Source organism: Solea solea, chromosome 9, assembly GCF_958295425.1.
Source record: "Solea solea chromosome 9, fSolSol10.1, whole genome shotgun sequence".
Classification (NCBI taxonomy): domain Eukaryota; kingdom Metazoa; phylum Chordata; class Actinopteri; order Pleuronectiformes; family Soleidae; genus Solea; species Solea solea.
The window spans coordinates 15,116,982-15,133,882 of NC_081142.1; the positions used below are offsets into that span (position 1 = coordinate 15,116,982).

Sequence of the window (16,901 nt, forward strand, 5' to 3'; positions counted from 1 at the left end):
TTAACAAGGTATTTTCACCCAGAGAACTGACACTCGCCACTCTCTTTAAACTCTAATGATGGGTGTGAATGAAAATGCCCATAGATCCACAGATTCTGAAATAATCTGACCACATTGCCTGGCACCAACAGCTATGCCATGTGCAAAATTGCTTAATTTCTTCCACATTTTGATTCTGGGATCATCTTGATCATTTCTAATAGGTTACTATCTTGCACAGATGCCACTGCCATGCCAGTACTGGTGTACCTAATAAAGTGGCTGGTGAGTGTTTACCAAAAAGCAGAATTGGTATTTATTGCTAAGTACATTTACACAGACAAGGAATTTGACTTGGTGTTTTGGTGCATTTAAACAGAATAAAATTTGAAAATAAAAGCAGTAACACAAACACAAAATATGTACATAAGGTGCGTTTATATGATGCATAAATCTGCATTCGTTAACATTGTTATTATTATGATTCTTAAGTAATATTATGAAACAAATATGTATGTAACTGTTTAAAGTTTATATTTTACAAACAGTCATTTTGGTCCATATGACATTTAGTTTTTTCCCTCTCTCACAAACAAACAAAATCATAATATATGAACATACACATAATATCCTTGTGATAATTATCCCGGCTTAGTGAGTTTGTTCAGCTTTTACAATTAGATTTCCACTGTCATTATTTCCCTCTTTCTACCATGAGAAAATATGTGTATAACAGGATTATCATACATCCCTTTTACACGTAGCAGGTTGTTGCAATACAGTATACATATACAACATCTCACGTTCAATCCTGTTTATACAGGAACCCTAATGTCAAGCCTGTACTGCAAATATACTGCTAACTTAATGCCTATTACGTACATTTTATTTTAACTTTTTATAGTCTTATTATTAATATTTTTCTATATTGTACTTTACCATATGTGGAAATTATTATTTATTATCTTTATCTTTACTGTTTTTGCTGTTTTGACAATGTAAATTTCCTTATCCTTATCTTTTAAACCGCTGCATTATCAATAGTTTAAGGTGAGACAGTGGGAATAACCTACTGAAAGCTGCCTCATAAACAAATATTGCATTTCGTCAGTGTTGTAATGTAACACAGTACAAATACTCACTTACTGTATTTAAGTACAAAATTCACGTATCTGTTCTTTACTTTGATAATAAGATTTCTAGCAACTTTTACTCCACTACATTTCCTAAATAAATTGTGTACATTTTACTCCACTAACGACCCTCTAATGAGCTTTATTAGGACACATAGACTAGCAGAGCCAGGAATTGAACTCAGAACCTTTCCAGTTGAAAGACAATTTGCCCTACCACTGAGCTACCATGGCTCAATCCTAACTACTCACATTTTTAATACTTTTACTTAAAACTGAAGTACATTTTATATCAGGAAATTACTTTTGATACTTAAATACAGTAAAACAGTCATATACTTTAAGACTTTTACTTAAGTAATATTATAGTAAAAAGTGACTTCAACTTCTACCAAATTAATTTTCTTGTAAGATACTTGTACTTTTACTCAAGTATCCCTTTAAGGTACTTTATACAGCACTGTATTTCATATTGTGGGACATAATTTGTAGTTCGCATTGTGGCCAGAAGGTGGTGCGGAAGCGACTCCTCCCTACGATTCAGTGGGATCCCACAGTGTGATCTGGCAGAGAGAGAGAGGAGAGAGGAGCATTTCTCAAGTCCTGTACGGGGTTTGAGCTGAAAGTACTCTCTGCTGCTGCTGCTGCTGCCGGACTTTCATCGACACTGTCCGGCTCTCAAACCCGACAGAACCGCACGGTTTACGGTGTGTAATCACGACACACACCCGCGGTGGTGGTTGCTGTGGTTATTGGCGGACAGAGGAAAGAAAAGCTGGAGAACAACTCCAGCTTTTCAGAGGAGACGAGGAGAGGAGAGAAGGAGAGGAGGAGAGCTGTTGGAGGGGAAACGAGGGCTCTGGAGTCGGAAGTGATTTGTCTTTATTCCTCCGGTCAGAAATGTAACTTCGGTTCAGGATTTCCACGAAGAATAATAGTCAAGTTCGGAGAGCGAAGACTAAAGTACAGCAGGAGTTTTCTGAGCACAAGATTTCTATAAAACAGCATCCAAATCCTCGGAGTATGGGGTAAGTTGGACATGTGAGTGAAAAATGTCATATTTGTTCAGCTGGGTGGGAAAAATGCGTGAAAAGTGAACTAAATTTGCGGAAATGTGCCAGCTGTGCACTGGTTTAGTCGATGAATGAACCAATTTTTGTTCGTTTAAAGCGTTTTTTTGGGGGGTCAGAATCGACTCACGAGTGTGGATTCTGACAAACCAACAACAACAACTACATTTGTCAACCGTTGACCTTCTTTTCTGATGTTAACGCTGTCTCTCCTTAATGACATGTGTGACGGTAACGAGGTCACATTTACACCGTCACAGAGCTCGACTCATTTTGTCATTTTGTGCTCATGTGATGAAACACTAACAGAGGTCACTTATGCATCTGCATCCCTCAGTTATTGTAATTTCCTGTCTGTCTGACACACACACACACACACACATTAGTTTAGCATTCTTTGTGTGGACATTCATAGCCACAATGCATTCTCTAAAACCAGGTCTTAATCCTCAAAAAGCCTGTTAAATTTGTGTGGAGCAGCCAAAATGTCCTCACAAGGTCAACATGTCCTCACAAAGACAGGTTTGTAGGACAATTGGTCCACACAGCTTAGTTACTATAAGACACATAGACACACTCTGGGTTTACATTCTTTGCGAGGACACTCACAGACATAATGCATTCCCTAACCCCTTCCCCTAACCATATAACTAAACCTGCCTAAGACCTAAAACCAGGTCTTAATCCTCCAAAAGTGAGTTAAAATTGTGTGCACCAGCCAAAATGTCCTCACAAAGATAGATTTGCTTGACAATTAGTCCACACAGCCTACCTAAGACATGCACACACACACACACACACACAGATGTAGAGACTCAGCCTCACACCAGCAGCCTCCCAAAACAATGCAAACGCACTAAGAGCAGAATCCCCTGCACAGCAACTGAAGTGGACAAGGTCCAAACCCTCTTCTTTCTCTCTCTGTTTCTTTCTATCCCTCTCTCTCTGTCTTTCTCACTCTCTCTCTCTCTCTGAATAATACATGCAGTGTTTTCAGCTTGTTTCAAAAACACCTGAAATGTCCTCACATTTGCTCATAATCCTTGCTCTCAGCCTTTCCCACTCCGGTCTTAGTGATGCTCACACGTCGACATCTCAAACCGATGTAAATACTGAGTTTCTGGACTCCCTCCGGAAAAGTCCAGATACCTATTACCTTTACACTCCTGAGGATACAGTGACCTAGGTGAGAGTCTGACCGGTGCTGCACAACAGTTAATTATTCAAATCGCAGGTGCCTCCACAATCAGTGGGCAGATCCGTGTAGAGAGGGCAGTTCATGGAGCTTTTGTGTTTCAAATATTCTGTAGATCGTGCTGAGTAGTTATTGTTTCCCCATCACAAGAGGCACACAAATTCACAACATGCTAAAAATGTTACCAAAAATTAGAGTTGCTGGTTTCCAAGCTGGCCATTTTGACAGGTTTTTAGCAGGAAAAGCACAGGTGTTTCTAATCACATTAACAATGGTTCTTCTTTTCAGTTCATTTAAGTCGGCACAGTGAGAAGGTGAACCATCAGGAGGCTAAAAATTGATTGGATTGTTAACACCTGTGATTATCTTACTGTGACCTGTCAAAATGGCTGCTGTTCATAGACGCTGGTGATGTCCATTATGGATATTTGACAATCTCTAACTAATACTAAACAACAAAGAGATAAGTAACTTTTCTGATACTGACCTGGGAATGTTTTCTGGTTTCTTTGCTTCTCTTAACTTAGTTCACTCAATATCTTTGGTTACGGGGAACTATTTTCACCAGTTTATGACGTTTTACAGATCAAAAATCTGATATTTAATTTGAAAAACGATTTATAGATGATGTCACACGGCTTTTGAGCACCTAACTCTCAGTGGTCACAGATTTGAACAAATGGATCGAGATGTCACCTAAGATTCTCCACTACTGTTCACACTTTTCAGTGTCCCATAAGTGTAGAAACAATTTGAAGCAAACCACAAAGACACAAGAGTCGTGAAATCTGTAAATGTGGACGTGACTGTCCGTGCCACAGCATGTGTATCTCAGTCTGTGCCATCGATGGGTAGAAAATTACAGGCAGACTATATATTTTCAGCTGTTAGCACATCGGCATCAGATCTTTTCATGGGACATCTGCTGTAGTAGGAAAGCTTGCAGTGTGACAGTAAGCTTGAAACAAACAATTGGTTTGCATATTTATATTTGCTGGCGCCCTAACTGAGCATATCAACTCTGCCTCAGTGTGTGCTCACTGCTCATAGAGGCTGCAGAGTGCGATCACTGTGTGCAAATAAAAATCAGGAAAAGAGCTGGATTTAGGTGTGAGGCCATGCTACAGTCAGAAATAAACCTGCATTGGTAGACAGCCTGCAGCGCCTCTGCCCTCTTAACTCGAGTGAACACCCAGAGGAGGAGAACCATGATTAACAGCTACTTAATGACCATAAACAAGATGTTCTAATGCTGTGTGTGTGTGTACATTTAGTTGTTGAGCCCTCATGCTTGTCATTGGAGCTCTTATGTAAGTCTGTGTTCAAATCAAACATTAAGTATAATTGTGAAACATTGATGATGATAAAACTGGCTGCTGGTGAAAGAGACTCAACAGAATGTCTTTTATTGTATTAAAGTGATAGTTCACTGATATCACTGAACAGGCCACCATTGCAAAGAAACAAACTCAGACATGGACTACTCTCACTGATAACGTGGCTTACAGAAGGTGCACAGGAAAAAATTGCCATCTTCAGAATATGTTTCCCACTAGGGGTAGGAGTCACAGGGTAATTCACGATGTGATACACGATACCTGGCCCACGATACTGATAATATCAAATAAACAAATAAACCCAGTGAAGGAGTGTGCAATGTTAACTGCTCTCATGGACGAAAAAGGAAGCTTGGCTTTAAACATTGCATCGAGGGTTGCAGGTTTACTTGGGTTAGCATTAGCCGCTTTCTCACCGGTGAGGTCAGGGTGGTGGCGTTGCAAGTGGCTCTGCGTGTTCATGGTGTTGCCCGTGTACTTTACTACAGACAGCATATTGTGTAGTCTTGGTCAATTATGTGTATCCCGTTGATGGACACACAGACTTAAACGTGGCTGGACACGTGTCTTAACATGGATTTTTCCCACTGTACACACGACAGCGCGAGTGAAACTGGCAGAGACCGTTCATTTAATAATTAAAATATCGATATTGGCGCCGTCGTGTCTATTATCATATCGCACGAGGAAGGATGACGATATATCACCAAGTTGTTATTTTGTCCCACTCCTGTTTGCCACCTTATCTTGCTGTCAGATGGCCTTGTCCAACTGGAAAAATGCTCTCTCCCCGCACCAAAGTCAGAGAAAATCAATCTGAGTCAGTCACAGGCTCAGCAGCTCAGTCTTGACAGTCCTGATTAAGTATCAATACATACAACCACACTTAAAAAACACCCTGAACTCTCTCCCTGCGTTATATATTAATTAAGAAATGATAAAGTAACAACAAATGTCTGCTAAACTCAAAGACTGGACTAAAGGACCCTTTCTGACATGGTGTTCAACAGTATGTCAATGAGGCAGTTGACAGGTATGTTTTTAAGAGGAGCTGTGATGTCATTAACTTTTGATTGTATAATTGTATTTGAAAGAACTACCTTGATGTTTTAGCAGAGAAAGTCATCACAGCAAAGCCGTGCATCAGTGCACATCAGACTTAAAACCAAGTGTGTGCTATGTGGCTGTGAACCTTGTTTCCCTGTGTAACTTGGATCCTTTTCCCCCTCTTTCTCTCGCTGCAGAAGAGTTGTTTGTGAACTGTAAAATGTACCCGCTACATCGAGAGAGGTACTGACACGCCGTCATCTCTGTGTTGTGGCTCTGCATGGCAGGGATGGGCAATGCTGCAAATGTATTTTTTCATCTGCTACCATTCATCATCGTTATTGATTCCTGGGTATCTGTCAGAAGAACTGAATGAGAAATAACCAAGACTGGGGTGTTAATTAGTCAGTGTAGTGGGGGTAGGTGTCAATTGGCTAAAATGACACGATCAGTGTCACCTACTACAACCCCTAAATGTCAAGTAGTGAAGCTTTTACTGGAAAGTCAGAATTATATCATGAAACTGAGAAACAGTTTTTGTGCCTTTTCTGAGAATGCATTTTATTTAGTGTGATATTTAAAACAAAATACTTTTGGGATCAATCCGCCCATCCCTACTTCATCAATCATTTGTTTGCCTCAGAAGCCGTCATCACGTCCCCCGACGTTTATCCTCCCTCAGCGTCTGTGAGATCTGATTCACACAGTGGAGGTTTCATGTTTGTCATGGTGTGCGGATGTCGCGTGTCTCTTCATCATATCGTCCAACTGTCATTTGCTCTAAGAATTTTGGTATTTTATGACAGGTTTTAGAAGCTGTTGGTATGTTCTGCATGTTCAATCTTTGTGGTTCAAAGTAGCTTCTTCATCTGTGAAGCAAATGTGATGTGGTTTGTGCTGGAAAAGGCAAAAACATTCAGTGAAAATGTGTTTGCACGGTAATGTTGTTGAAGAAACGATATTGTGAAGCATTTCTCATCCATGTTTGACTGGTTGAGTGAAGGAGCCATCGTTGAACACGGCTACTCTTAAGTGACACGTTCACTCTCCTACATGTTTGTTTTGTGTTGTTTTGATGTATATCTCCAGCCTACCTCAGTGTCATTTGGAAAATTGCGAACCATTGTACAAACGATGAAAAACACATGTGTAGACACTCTTTTATGAAAAAAGAAAAAAGATGTCGCACAAGATGAAATAACAAATTATTTTTCATCATCACAGAGTATTGTACGATTGGATGTCCTGGTTGTAATTCCCTCTGAAACATATAATGTTGCAGTGAGTAAACAATTTGCAGTGTGTGGCAGGACAGGTCACTGACAGTATGAGTTTAATAACACTGAGTAATGCGTGTGTGTGTAAGGTCCAAAAAAAACCTCCTATCTTTGTGGGGACATTTTGTCTCGGCCCCACAACTTTAAATGGCTTTTTTTCAGGGTTAACACAGGGTTAGGGTTAGAATTAGGTTTATGTTAGGCTTAGGTTAAGGGTTAGGGTAAGGCACTTAGTTGTGATGGTTAAGATATGAAAACAAGTTTGTGTGTGTGTGTGTGTGTGTGTGTGTGTGTAGCAGTTGGATTTCATTTACTGTAGAAAACTGTCCAGATAAACTTTAGCTTTTACTGGGAACATATTCAATTAATCTATAGCATAATCCCAACATAATCTACTTTCTGTTGTAAGTAAAAAAAAATCTGTGGTTTGCAGTCTTGAATGTCCATGTTGGCAGAACTAAATGCAAATTGGGGGCAAGATTGTTTGAACATGAACATGCAATAAGAACTGGCAACTCCCAGTATCCTATGGTAGTCTTACAATCTGGATTTATACACTTCAAGCCACACAATATCCAGGTTTAATAACCCTAACTTGATCTTTCTTCTTTTCTGAAAGTACTTGGATGTATTTATTATTATTTTTTTTAAATTGTCTATTAATGTATAGATGTTCTGAAGTATAAGCATATTTACTTAATGGAGTTGTTTGTCTGTTTGTTTTCCTGTTGGAAAATGTTGCTATGTGAGCTGTGTGATCATGTGACTGCCATTGTGATCACATGACCACAGGGTCTAAAACAACCCAAGGATGACACATTTCTATGCCTGCCCTGGTGAAGGCCTTGAAGGCTGACACAGCTGACATGGCTTGTTTTTACTGTTGATATGATTTAATATTTGATAAAAAAAATGACGTGTTAACTGTCACCCTCTCGAGTGCGTCTGAATTCTCAAGTTGTAATAAAAGGTGTTTGGTGACAGTGTCACTCTGGCCAAGGAGAAACCAGCAGCTCTGTGAGTGTAGGAGCTTCTTCCCTGTTGTTTTTGGGCCACATCTGCACATGCAGTCAAGTAAACAGTCGACTCCATTTGTATTCTCTTCATGTGACGTTTTTTATTAGCATGAAAGTGAGTAAAGGTGCCGCTGGAGGATTGAGCTAAAATATCAGCTGTGACTCTCTCTCTCTCCTCTCCCTTTCACTGACCTTCATTTTCTGAATACATTAGACACTCTGGCTTTGTGTCTCACCTCGTCAGTGTGAGACAGCATTAAGTAACCACTCGGTCTTGTGCAAGAGGAGCTGACCTTTTGAGATAACTTATGTGCTCTGTTGTCGTCGAGCACAACCAGAGCTCGCATTGCTGGCATTTTTCCAAGTGTTTTGGAAGTTTAAAGTCTTGTGATCGTGTAATAGAGTGAGTCAAAGAGATGCTTTGTGAGCTGATCAATATCTTCTGATCAGAGAGAACATAAGACTGACAACCTCCAATCATTGTTAGACTCCAAAGGAGAATCCGACTGTGTATACAGTATGTGGGGTTGTGATTTTGTGCTGTGGATATGGTGACTTGTTGAGCAGTTAGCATGTGAGTTAGTGTGTACCCCCCCCCCCCCCCCCGCTGTACTATTTTGGTATGTAGTTGTAGCGTGTTGCTTTGCCAAACTGGATCAGACACTTCTGCTGGCTCAGGAATGTGGACGTGATGCTTTCTGGCTCTCGGAGGTTGGAGGAAGCCTACCTTTTAAAAGAGAAATTGTTTCAGCTTTCAGATTAATGTTGAAACCAGGACAACCACACGCTTACAGGTCAACACATTCAACCTGACAGGCTGAACATCGTTCAACATAGAATTTCCATTATACTGCAAACATTACAGTGCTGTTTTATCAAATGGAAAGATACCTCAATGCGACATAATGCAAGTTCTTGTGTAACATCTTCATTAAGTGACTGAAATTGGAAAACCATCTTATGTCCAAAAAAACAGGCAACCAGTTGTGACTTCACCCATAAAAATCTTAACTCCAGTTTGAAGCTTTCAGAATCACAATTTGGCCAATGCCATGTTGATGTTTTGCAACCACATGTTGAGACGTCACCTGCAACCAGACACCTAATGGACGAGACCAGCTGGTGTCCACCCATATGTGCTGTACTTTATTGTTTGTTTTCCTCAAAATGGGAACATTTTACAAAATTGACATCATCTGCTATTGAAGAAGACTTAAACGTCTTCAGGATAATGTTCACTGACGTTAGAAATGAAGTGACAAATAGAATCATCTTCCCAACCAATTTTTTTATGTACAGTTTATGGAAAAAAACTAAACAAACAAATTAGATCTTGATTAATCAGCAGCTGAAGGGGGGGAGGAGCATGGAAAGTTGATGCTTTATGCACATATATTGATATCAATATTATGGTTTGAGATATTTTAATTTTTAAGATGAAGCAATGAATTTGAGATTATCTGGCCATGTTGTTTGGCATGTTTGCTTGGAGAATTACCCAAATATGGATATACCATCAAAGTATTTGTTGATTTTCTGTCATTTGAACTGAATTACACTCGAGGAGAAGCTCAAGCTTAACCTTGGAGGAATAATAATGTGCTGCATGTGGTGCAGTTAGATGGCCAAACACAAATTGGGCTAACATTTCTTCTTTTCACAGCTTCTTTGGTACGGGAGGGGTAAGCTCAGCCAACCACAGCATTACTTTTCCATTTCTCTCTCTGAAGATGCGAGGAAGTGAAAGTCACAGCAATTTGAATCCCTGCAACTCTCTTGGGTGTTGAATAAGAAGAAATAGGAACTGGATTCCCAGCAAGTTCATTTGTATACGTCTCTATGTAGGATGTTCTCTGCTTTCACTCACTCCTTCCTTATGTCAGACTTTTTTCTGTTTTTGCCATTTTTTTAAGTGTGCAACTTTGGATTTTAAGTACAACCGACAGGATTCTTTTGCAACGAGGTCCACAGATTAACCCCAACCATCCACACAGAGCTCACAGGCTCCATCTTTGTCAGTTTGAAGAGCAATTTTTATATTACCGTGGAGGTAACTGCTCACATTTGAGTGCAGAGACAGACAGGATCTTCTGTTTCACACATCTGGGATTCTGTGTGGTGAAAGGGTGCAGAGGTTAAGACGAAAGATGAAGGAAGCTGCATGAGAGGAATTAATGAGGGATGAGTCGAGGAAAAGACGCAAATGTTAAAAACACTCAACGTTTAGAGCCAATTAACATTTTCTTTGTTACCTCTGCCTAGGAGATCTTTTGCTGCTTTTGTCTGTATGTCTGAGGACGGATTGGGATGACATTTTCTGGGGAATAGGTTGTGGCCCGAAGAAGAAATGGCAACATCTTGGTGATCTGGATATGGATCAAGATTTAGGTATTCTTTTAAAACATTGTAAAACATAGTGTTATATAAATATATAACTCTACTCTATGTATATACTCATATATATATGTATATATATGTATATATATATATATATATATATATATGTGTGTATATGTATATAGGGCCTCACACAGCTTTCCCAGGTTCATGTACAGTTGGGAGAATTGATGCAGCTTTAAAGGGACAATATGTGCGTTCTTATTTTTGCTACGTAGCCAGTGTCTGTTTACTTACCAGTCTAGCGGAAATGTTGGGAGTCTGTCAAACTTCATTCCTTTAGGAGCTTATGGTAGTGATGGAAATCAAGCCAACACTTAATTTAATATTAATTAATTGGATTTCTTTGATTTTCTACTATTGGCACATTTAGCAGTTTGCCTCGTCCCAGCTGTCCCATTTCCACGATGACACACCAATTTTTCCATGGGCGCAACCCACATACTCAACTCTGCTGCTCATCCCACAAATGCATTTTCCTTACAAATGTGGCACCATACAAAAGGGAAATACAGCCTTTCCAACGGTATAAGAGTCATTGCCAAAAAGCATTGTTACAACAAAGAAATGATCAACCAAACACAAATTTCCTTACTTTTCGTGCAAAGTTTATTTAAATCCCTGGATGAAATGATTTCCTATGGACATCTAAAATAAAGATTTCGAAACTAAAAACTGAATGGAACCCCCCCGTTTAGTCTAATGTAAATCATTTACCACTGTATAAGTGACGGCCGCTCGACACAACAGATAAAAAATGAGCTTGCCATCAGCTGTGATCACATGGTGTGACACAATCATTGAGGAGAAAATGTGTTTTTGTGGCAGACTGAGTGTGAACTGTGAACTGCAGGGATAAAATGACTTATATTAATGCACTTTTCGATCATGGCGGTGAGTCACGCTGCTGTCAGTGCTGGCGGCCTCTCTGCCTGTTCACGTCTGTTATGGTCGACCACAAATAATGGATCAAGTCCAATTATTCTGGAGTTTTTTCCACATCTGGTGTGTCTGTTGTCCTTGTCAGGTCTGATCTGTTTCCCTTTGTTTTGAGAATTAATTTATGCATGCTGAGATAAGATTCTGGTTCTGAAGGCGATCCAAGATTTGATACTCGTGAAGACTGTGCAGCTCATGCAGCTCTTACTCGGTCAGTTTAGGATTTTGTCAGTGCGATATTTTATATCAAATGTTTCTTTTTGTCCAGCTTCACTTGTGACAATTTAATGCTGCTATCCCAAGAAAGTGAATGTCTTTTCTTCACACTGTTGTGTAAACAATTTGAAAATGTCACATTGGGCTTCAGGAAATGATGTATATTTCAAACTAACTTTGAGATTTGATTGTTTTTCTAACTAATGTCCTACTTTATTGGCTCATTCACTTTTCTTGATTCTCAATACTCGTGCTGCCTTTAGGTTGAGTTAAACATTTCTATTGACACAACAGCAGCGACAATAATATTTAACATTCGCATTCAATCCATGTTTAAGGAGGTGGAGAATAAAACAAAAAAAAGATTGTTGTGCTTCAATTAAACCGAGCATGTGATTTTCCTAAGGCACTGACATATTTTCTATGTACAACAGTTGTTGCCTACACAGGACGCAGTGAACCTTTAGTAAATATATCTGGTGGTGAATTGAAATGGAGCATGAAGCCCTGCAGTAAATGCAGCCGTGTAGCTCAGAGGAAGTGCAGTCAAGCCAACTTGTTTTCTGATGGCTCCCCGAAGAAAGAGCTCAGCCCTGCACTCTCTCTCAGTCTTTCAGTGCGTCAGTGTAGAAGTCAGTGTGTTTCTGGCCTTTGCTGCAGGCAGCATCCAAACACTGCTGTCATATTTCTTTGCTTTTTCAAAAACGGGCTCGCCCGCTCAGTGTAAGCTTGTTTGCTTCAGTCTTGACATTTCTTTTTCATGGCGTGTACTCTGTGTGCACCCATATGCTTGAAATTCATCTGAATGCTTGAAGGCTATTAATTTATCATGAGGGTGTGGTGTAGCTCATGGCCTTAGGGCCTCCTCCTTTAGGCTCACTGTGCTTTTATGTACAAAATGGTTTGTAGATTTAAGAAAAACTCCTCTGGCGTATTCTCTGGTCCTTTTCCACAATGATCAAGTAAATGTTTTATTTGGGGAAAATTAAAAGATATAGGGACTGCAGTTTTATTTGTGGTTAGCATTACAACATGAGACGCCACCAACATATGAACTTTAATGCAAGGATGACATCTTATAGACTTGAATGTTCCCAACATGTATGCATTCCAGTTTTTTAAATTGGCATAGAACATAAAAAGGTCCAAACATAGAACAATTTAATTGATGCCTTTGCAATTTGCTAATTGCATTGTTTCAAATTCAAGTCATTAATAATGCAGCCCTAGTTTTTGTCAGGCAAACTTTCAATTTATTTGAGGCACAGTGGAGTTTGTTGGCTTTGCATCAAAATCATCGTATGATCTATTGCCATGGTCGTCAAACCAGTGATACGTGAGCTTCCTCTGGTGGTACTTTGTAGAAAATCAGAAATACTGTTCTACTGTATATTTTTAAATTACAATAAATTAATGAATATGTTTTAATAAGCTTTCTTTCCCCTGACCCTCTGATGTTTTGGCTACCTACTTTTTCCCCTCGTCCCCTGCACACTGCACTGAATGTACAAAATGATACAAAAAATATGTGAAAAATAAAACAAAACAAAAGAGAACAGCTTGAGTTCTACTTACAGTAAACAAAAGGGACTTTGTAACAGTCCACTGTATTTCATTATGCTCTCAACACCTGGCTCAGTCTAGATTTATCACATCTCTAAATATCTTCAGCATCTCTTAAATAGTGTTTCTATTTATTTTTGGCAGGTTTTTAAATCAGATTTTACCGTCTGTGACACTTTTTTTCTTTAATATAGTCTAACTTTTTTTGTTTTTAAAGATGAAATAACTGTTTGTAAAGACAGTTTACTGAGACACTGACACTGGTGTATTGATCATTTGCCATCAAGTACCACCTGCATTTTTTTCTTGATATAAGAACCAAAGGTAACATTTATGCTAAAGCTAAATCATGGTACATTTAAAATAGCATTATCTAATTCTCCTGTGCATGTCTGTGGTGAGATGTCTTGTTTTTTTGTTTGATCCTATAAATTGTTACACAGTTGTTGTTTTTTTCTTTGTGATTAGTACGTACGACAAGTAGTTTGGAAGCAAAAGACTTGCACACAGTGCTCAGCTTGACTGTAACTACCACAATTTGGATTGAAGGATCAAAGATGTCTGTGAGTTGTGAGCCAGATAGGAGGCGAAACATTTCAGCTGCTCTAGGAACAATTTCTCAATTCATCGATTATTAATCAATTACTAAATGAATCATTACTATTTTTATAGTCGATTAATCAGTTTGAGTGTTTTCAGAAATCAGATTTTTAGCTTCTTAAATGTGAATATTTTCGGCTTTATTTGCTTTATATAACATAGAAATCATTAAAACAGAATCATTTTGCGCGATTACTTGATTAATCGAGAAAATAATCGTCAGATTCATTGATGATAAAAATGATTATTTGCAGCCTAAACTCCTTCACATGAAAATCAAGAAAACAAACAGTAACTGAAATATCAAAAGTATCGCATACCTTTTACGATAGTCATTGGGCAAACGTCATGTTATGTCTATTATTTGCATGTTATCATGACATTATATGAGGATTAAAGCAGTTACTCATGTATGTAAACCAGGTTGCAGTCGGTGATTTTGCAGATGAAGATTTCCGTTAGGCATCCACATTAGTGCACCCTCACTAGTTCAAGTCATTTTATTCTGGAAACGAGCCTGGTCATGCGTGAAAGTGACCCGATGACACACATGTAATTTGCCCATTCATTCCATTAGGGCAGAGCGAGCTAAGTGCACTGGGTATAATGGTATAAAAAGTCATATAGCCTCTATAATTTCCTTAAAGAGTGAATGTCATGATGAAAACTTAACTCTATCAAGTTGCACTTTGAAACACATATAATTATATTTCTTCTAATACTGAGCTGTATGTAATTTGGACACAGTTCTTTCTCCACCACACATGCATGGATGAGATGAGTGAGTTTGTATGAAGGAGGGGGAGGGTTTGCGCGTTCAGTATGTATATTTACAGCACGTATGACCTGGAATAGATTAACAATAATTGATCCAGATGACGCCTCACTGGATTCAGGCTGACTGCAGGAGGTGGAACTCTGCTGCATAATTTTCTCCACCACATCTTGTATTGTATGTATTTACATTTTATTTTACCCTGTTATACTTTTATTTGTGGTAAATATAGTTTACTGAGAGGAATAACAGCAATGATGTGATTAAGCAATAAAATACAGGGCTTTGCACAAACCGATTGCAAAAAGTTTTAATTGGCTCCACATTAAACATTTAGATTCAGACCTAATTTTTTTACGTTAGGTAGTTTTAGCTGATGCACTTTGAGCCTCAGCTTCTGATCCAACATATACAAGAACAAAAATAAGTAAATACATTAATACATATTACATTTATTATACTGGGCAAAGGTAATTCTGAGACTCTGACCCAGTACCAAAAGAGATGCTACTTAAGATTATTTTGCTCGATTTTAGTCATTTTACCCATGATTCAGTTTGACCAGTCAGCACTAGTTGGGGACAGTTGGCATGGCTAGATGACACAGAAATATGTTAGTGTGACCCAACCAGACCTCAGTCGCAGTCAATCAAATATGTTTGCATTTTTTTGAGCTGACTCTGGACGCAAGCGGGTAGTTTGTACTGATTACCGACCCAACTGCAAACACATGCTGCCAACAGCCAATGAAAAAGAGGAGTTGGACACAGGAAATAGCATCAGAAGACAAAGATGACAGGAAGTAACGAGGATATCAAAACAAAGATGGCGATGTTTGTTTTTCCCTTAAATGTCCTGTGTCCTTGAGGTCGTGTTGCTCAAATGAATGAGGGAAACTTAGGCAGAAGTTAGCCGGTCAAAGAAGAGGGAGTTTACGGGGAGATAATTGCAGAGAAAGCTATGTTAAGAGATGCCCCATCCACGTTCAATATATACTTTATGTATTTTGTTCTCTATGTTGTGAATAAATAGATAAATCCTGCACTTTTAACTTGTTTTCTTCAGTTGGACAGATATCGTGATGTGTTGCTATGCGAATATCTTATTTGTATCGATTATCACAGAATTGTTGTATCGTGATATTCTTGTATCTGGTATCCAGTTATTCCCACCCCTAGTAATTATTGTAACTTTAAGTTTGATTTACAACATTTACAGCACTTTTTTTTTAACAGCTCTTCAAGCAGCCAGGTTTGAACATGTGTCTCCTTCCACACAGTCATTTGCGTTTTCACTCTCAGAACAGCAAATTAGATTCAAGGCTGCTCAGTTTCATCAGGTTTGCGTCGCGTTTACGTCACTGAAGCTCATGTGGCTCCTCTTTCCTTTAGTAACACCCAATAGTTTAGACCAGGCCTGTGTGAGTGTTGTTTGCTCCTCCTCACCTGAGGGTGACATCACTCATTTTGTGCTGCCCTTATGATCAAACCTTGACTTGTCTGAGCTGATTAGCCTGACGGACATTTCAGACAGCAATGTAATGTTGGGCCAGTTGAATGATGGGAGGTTCGTTTCTGTGAGATCCACTGTGACGAATGTGAGATGATGTGCAGTCAGTCATCATTTCATATTTAGATGGTGGGAATGTGATAAAGAGGGGAGTGAAGCGATTTTGCTCTGAAGTTCTGTTTTGGCTTATTTGCTGCGTTTAATGTCATGGTTATTGGTTATGGAGGGAGATAATTAGTTTTATTGAGTATAATTAAATACTTTCACGGTGCTGTTGCTGTACTTGATATGCGCCTGATGATATTACCCCCTGTCGACGTTCACCACAGACTCCTTCTCACGAAAAAGCTTTATTACAGTATCCTAAACATTTACTTTTTCTCTCCTAGCAAAGAAAATCGTTGTGCTGTCATCATCTCTACAATTGGTCCCGACATAGTTCACTGGGTAAATGGTTATAATGATTACCCTCAAGTGCACAATACATTTTTAAGCAGGCAAATATAATAACTCTTGCACTGAATCGCTCAGCAGAGAATTCATTGTCGTGGGAAAAGCATTCACGTCACCCTACCTAGAGCGAGGTTTTTCCTCCTGTCAAGGACACGGTGAAGATACTGCAGGGCCCTGCATCTGTTACTGTTTATTTTTAGTGGTGTGTTGTTTTTGTTTGAATTAAAATGAACCTGCAGATGTATGAAAAGCTATTTTTGTGATCATAATAAGGTGGAATTACAGAAGCAGATTCAAAAAAAAGTTTTTGGTCTGCTGTCACCTGCAAATGTTTGTTGCTAAATTTATTCCCCCCCCCCCCCCCCCCTTACTTGACTGTCAAATACAAGCTAAAA

At 39.0% G+C, this 16,901-nt stretch overlaps 1 protein-coding gene across 2 annotated transcripts in view; it reads left to right on the forward strand.

The window, feature by feature from the left end:
- The first annotated feature begins 1,684 nt into the window (after positions 1 to 1,684).
- Positions 1,685 to 16,901, forward strand: part of homer3b (homer scaffold protein 3b) — a 39,454-nt gene continuing 24,237 nt past the window's right edge. The window contains exons 1-2 of one of the 2 annotated variants that reach the window (XM_058638794.1): positions 1,685 to 2,140; positions 5,959 to 6,004. In XM_058638794.1, the coding sequence (XP_058494777.1) occupies positions 5,982 to 6,004 (23 nt within the window). In that variant the 5' untranslated portion in view covers positions 1,685 to 2,140; positions 5,959 to 5,981. The remainder of the gene's footprint in view (positions 2,141 to 5,958; positions 6,005 to 16,901) is intronic. The other variant, XM_058638795.1, reaches the window with a different exon arrangement.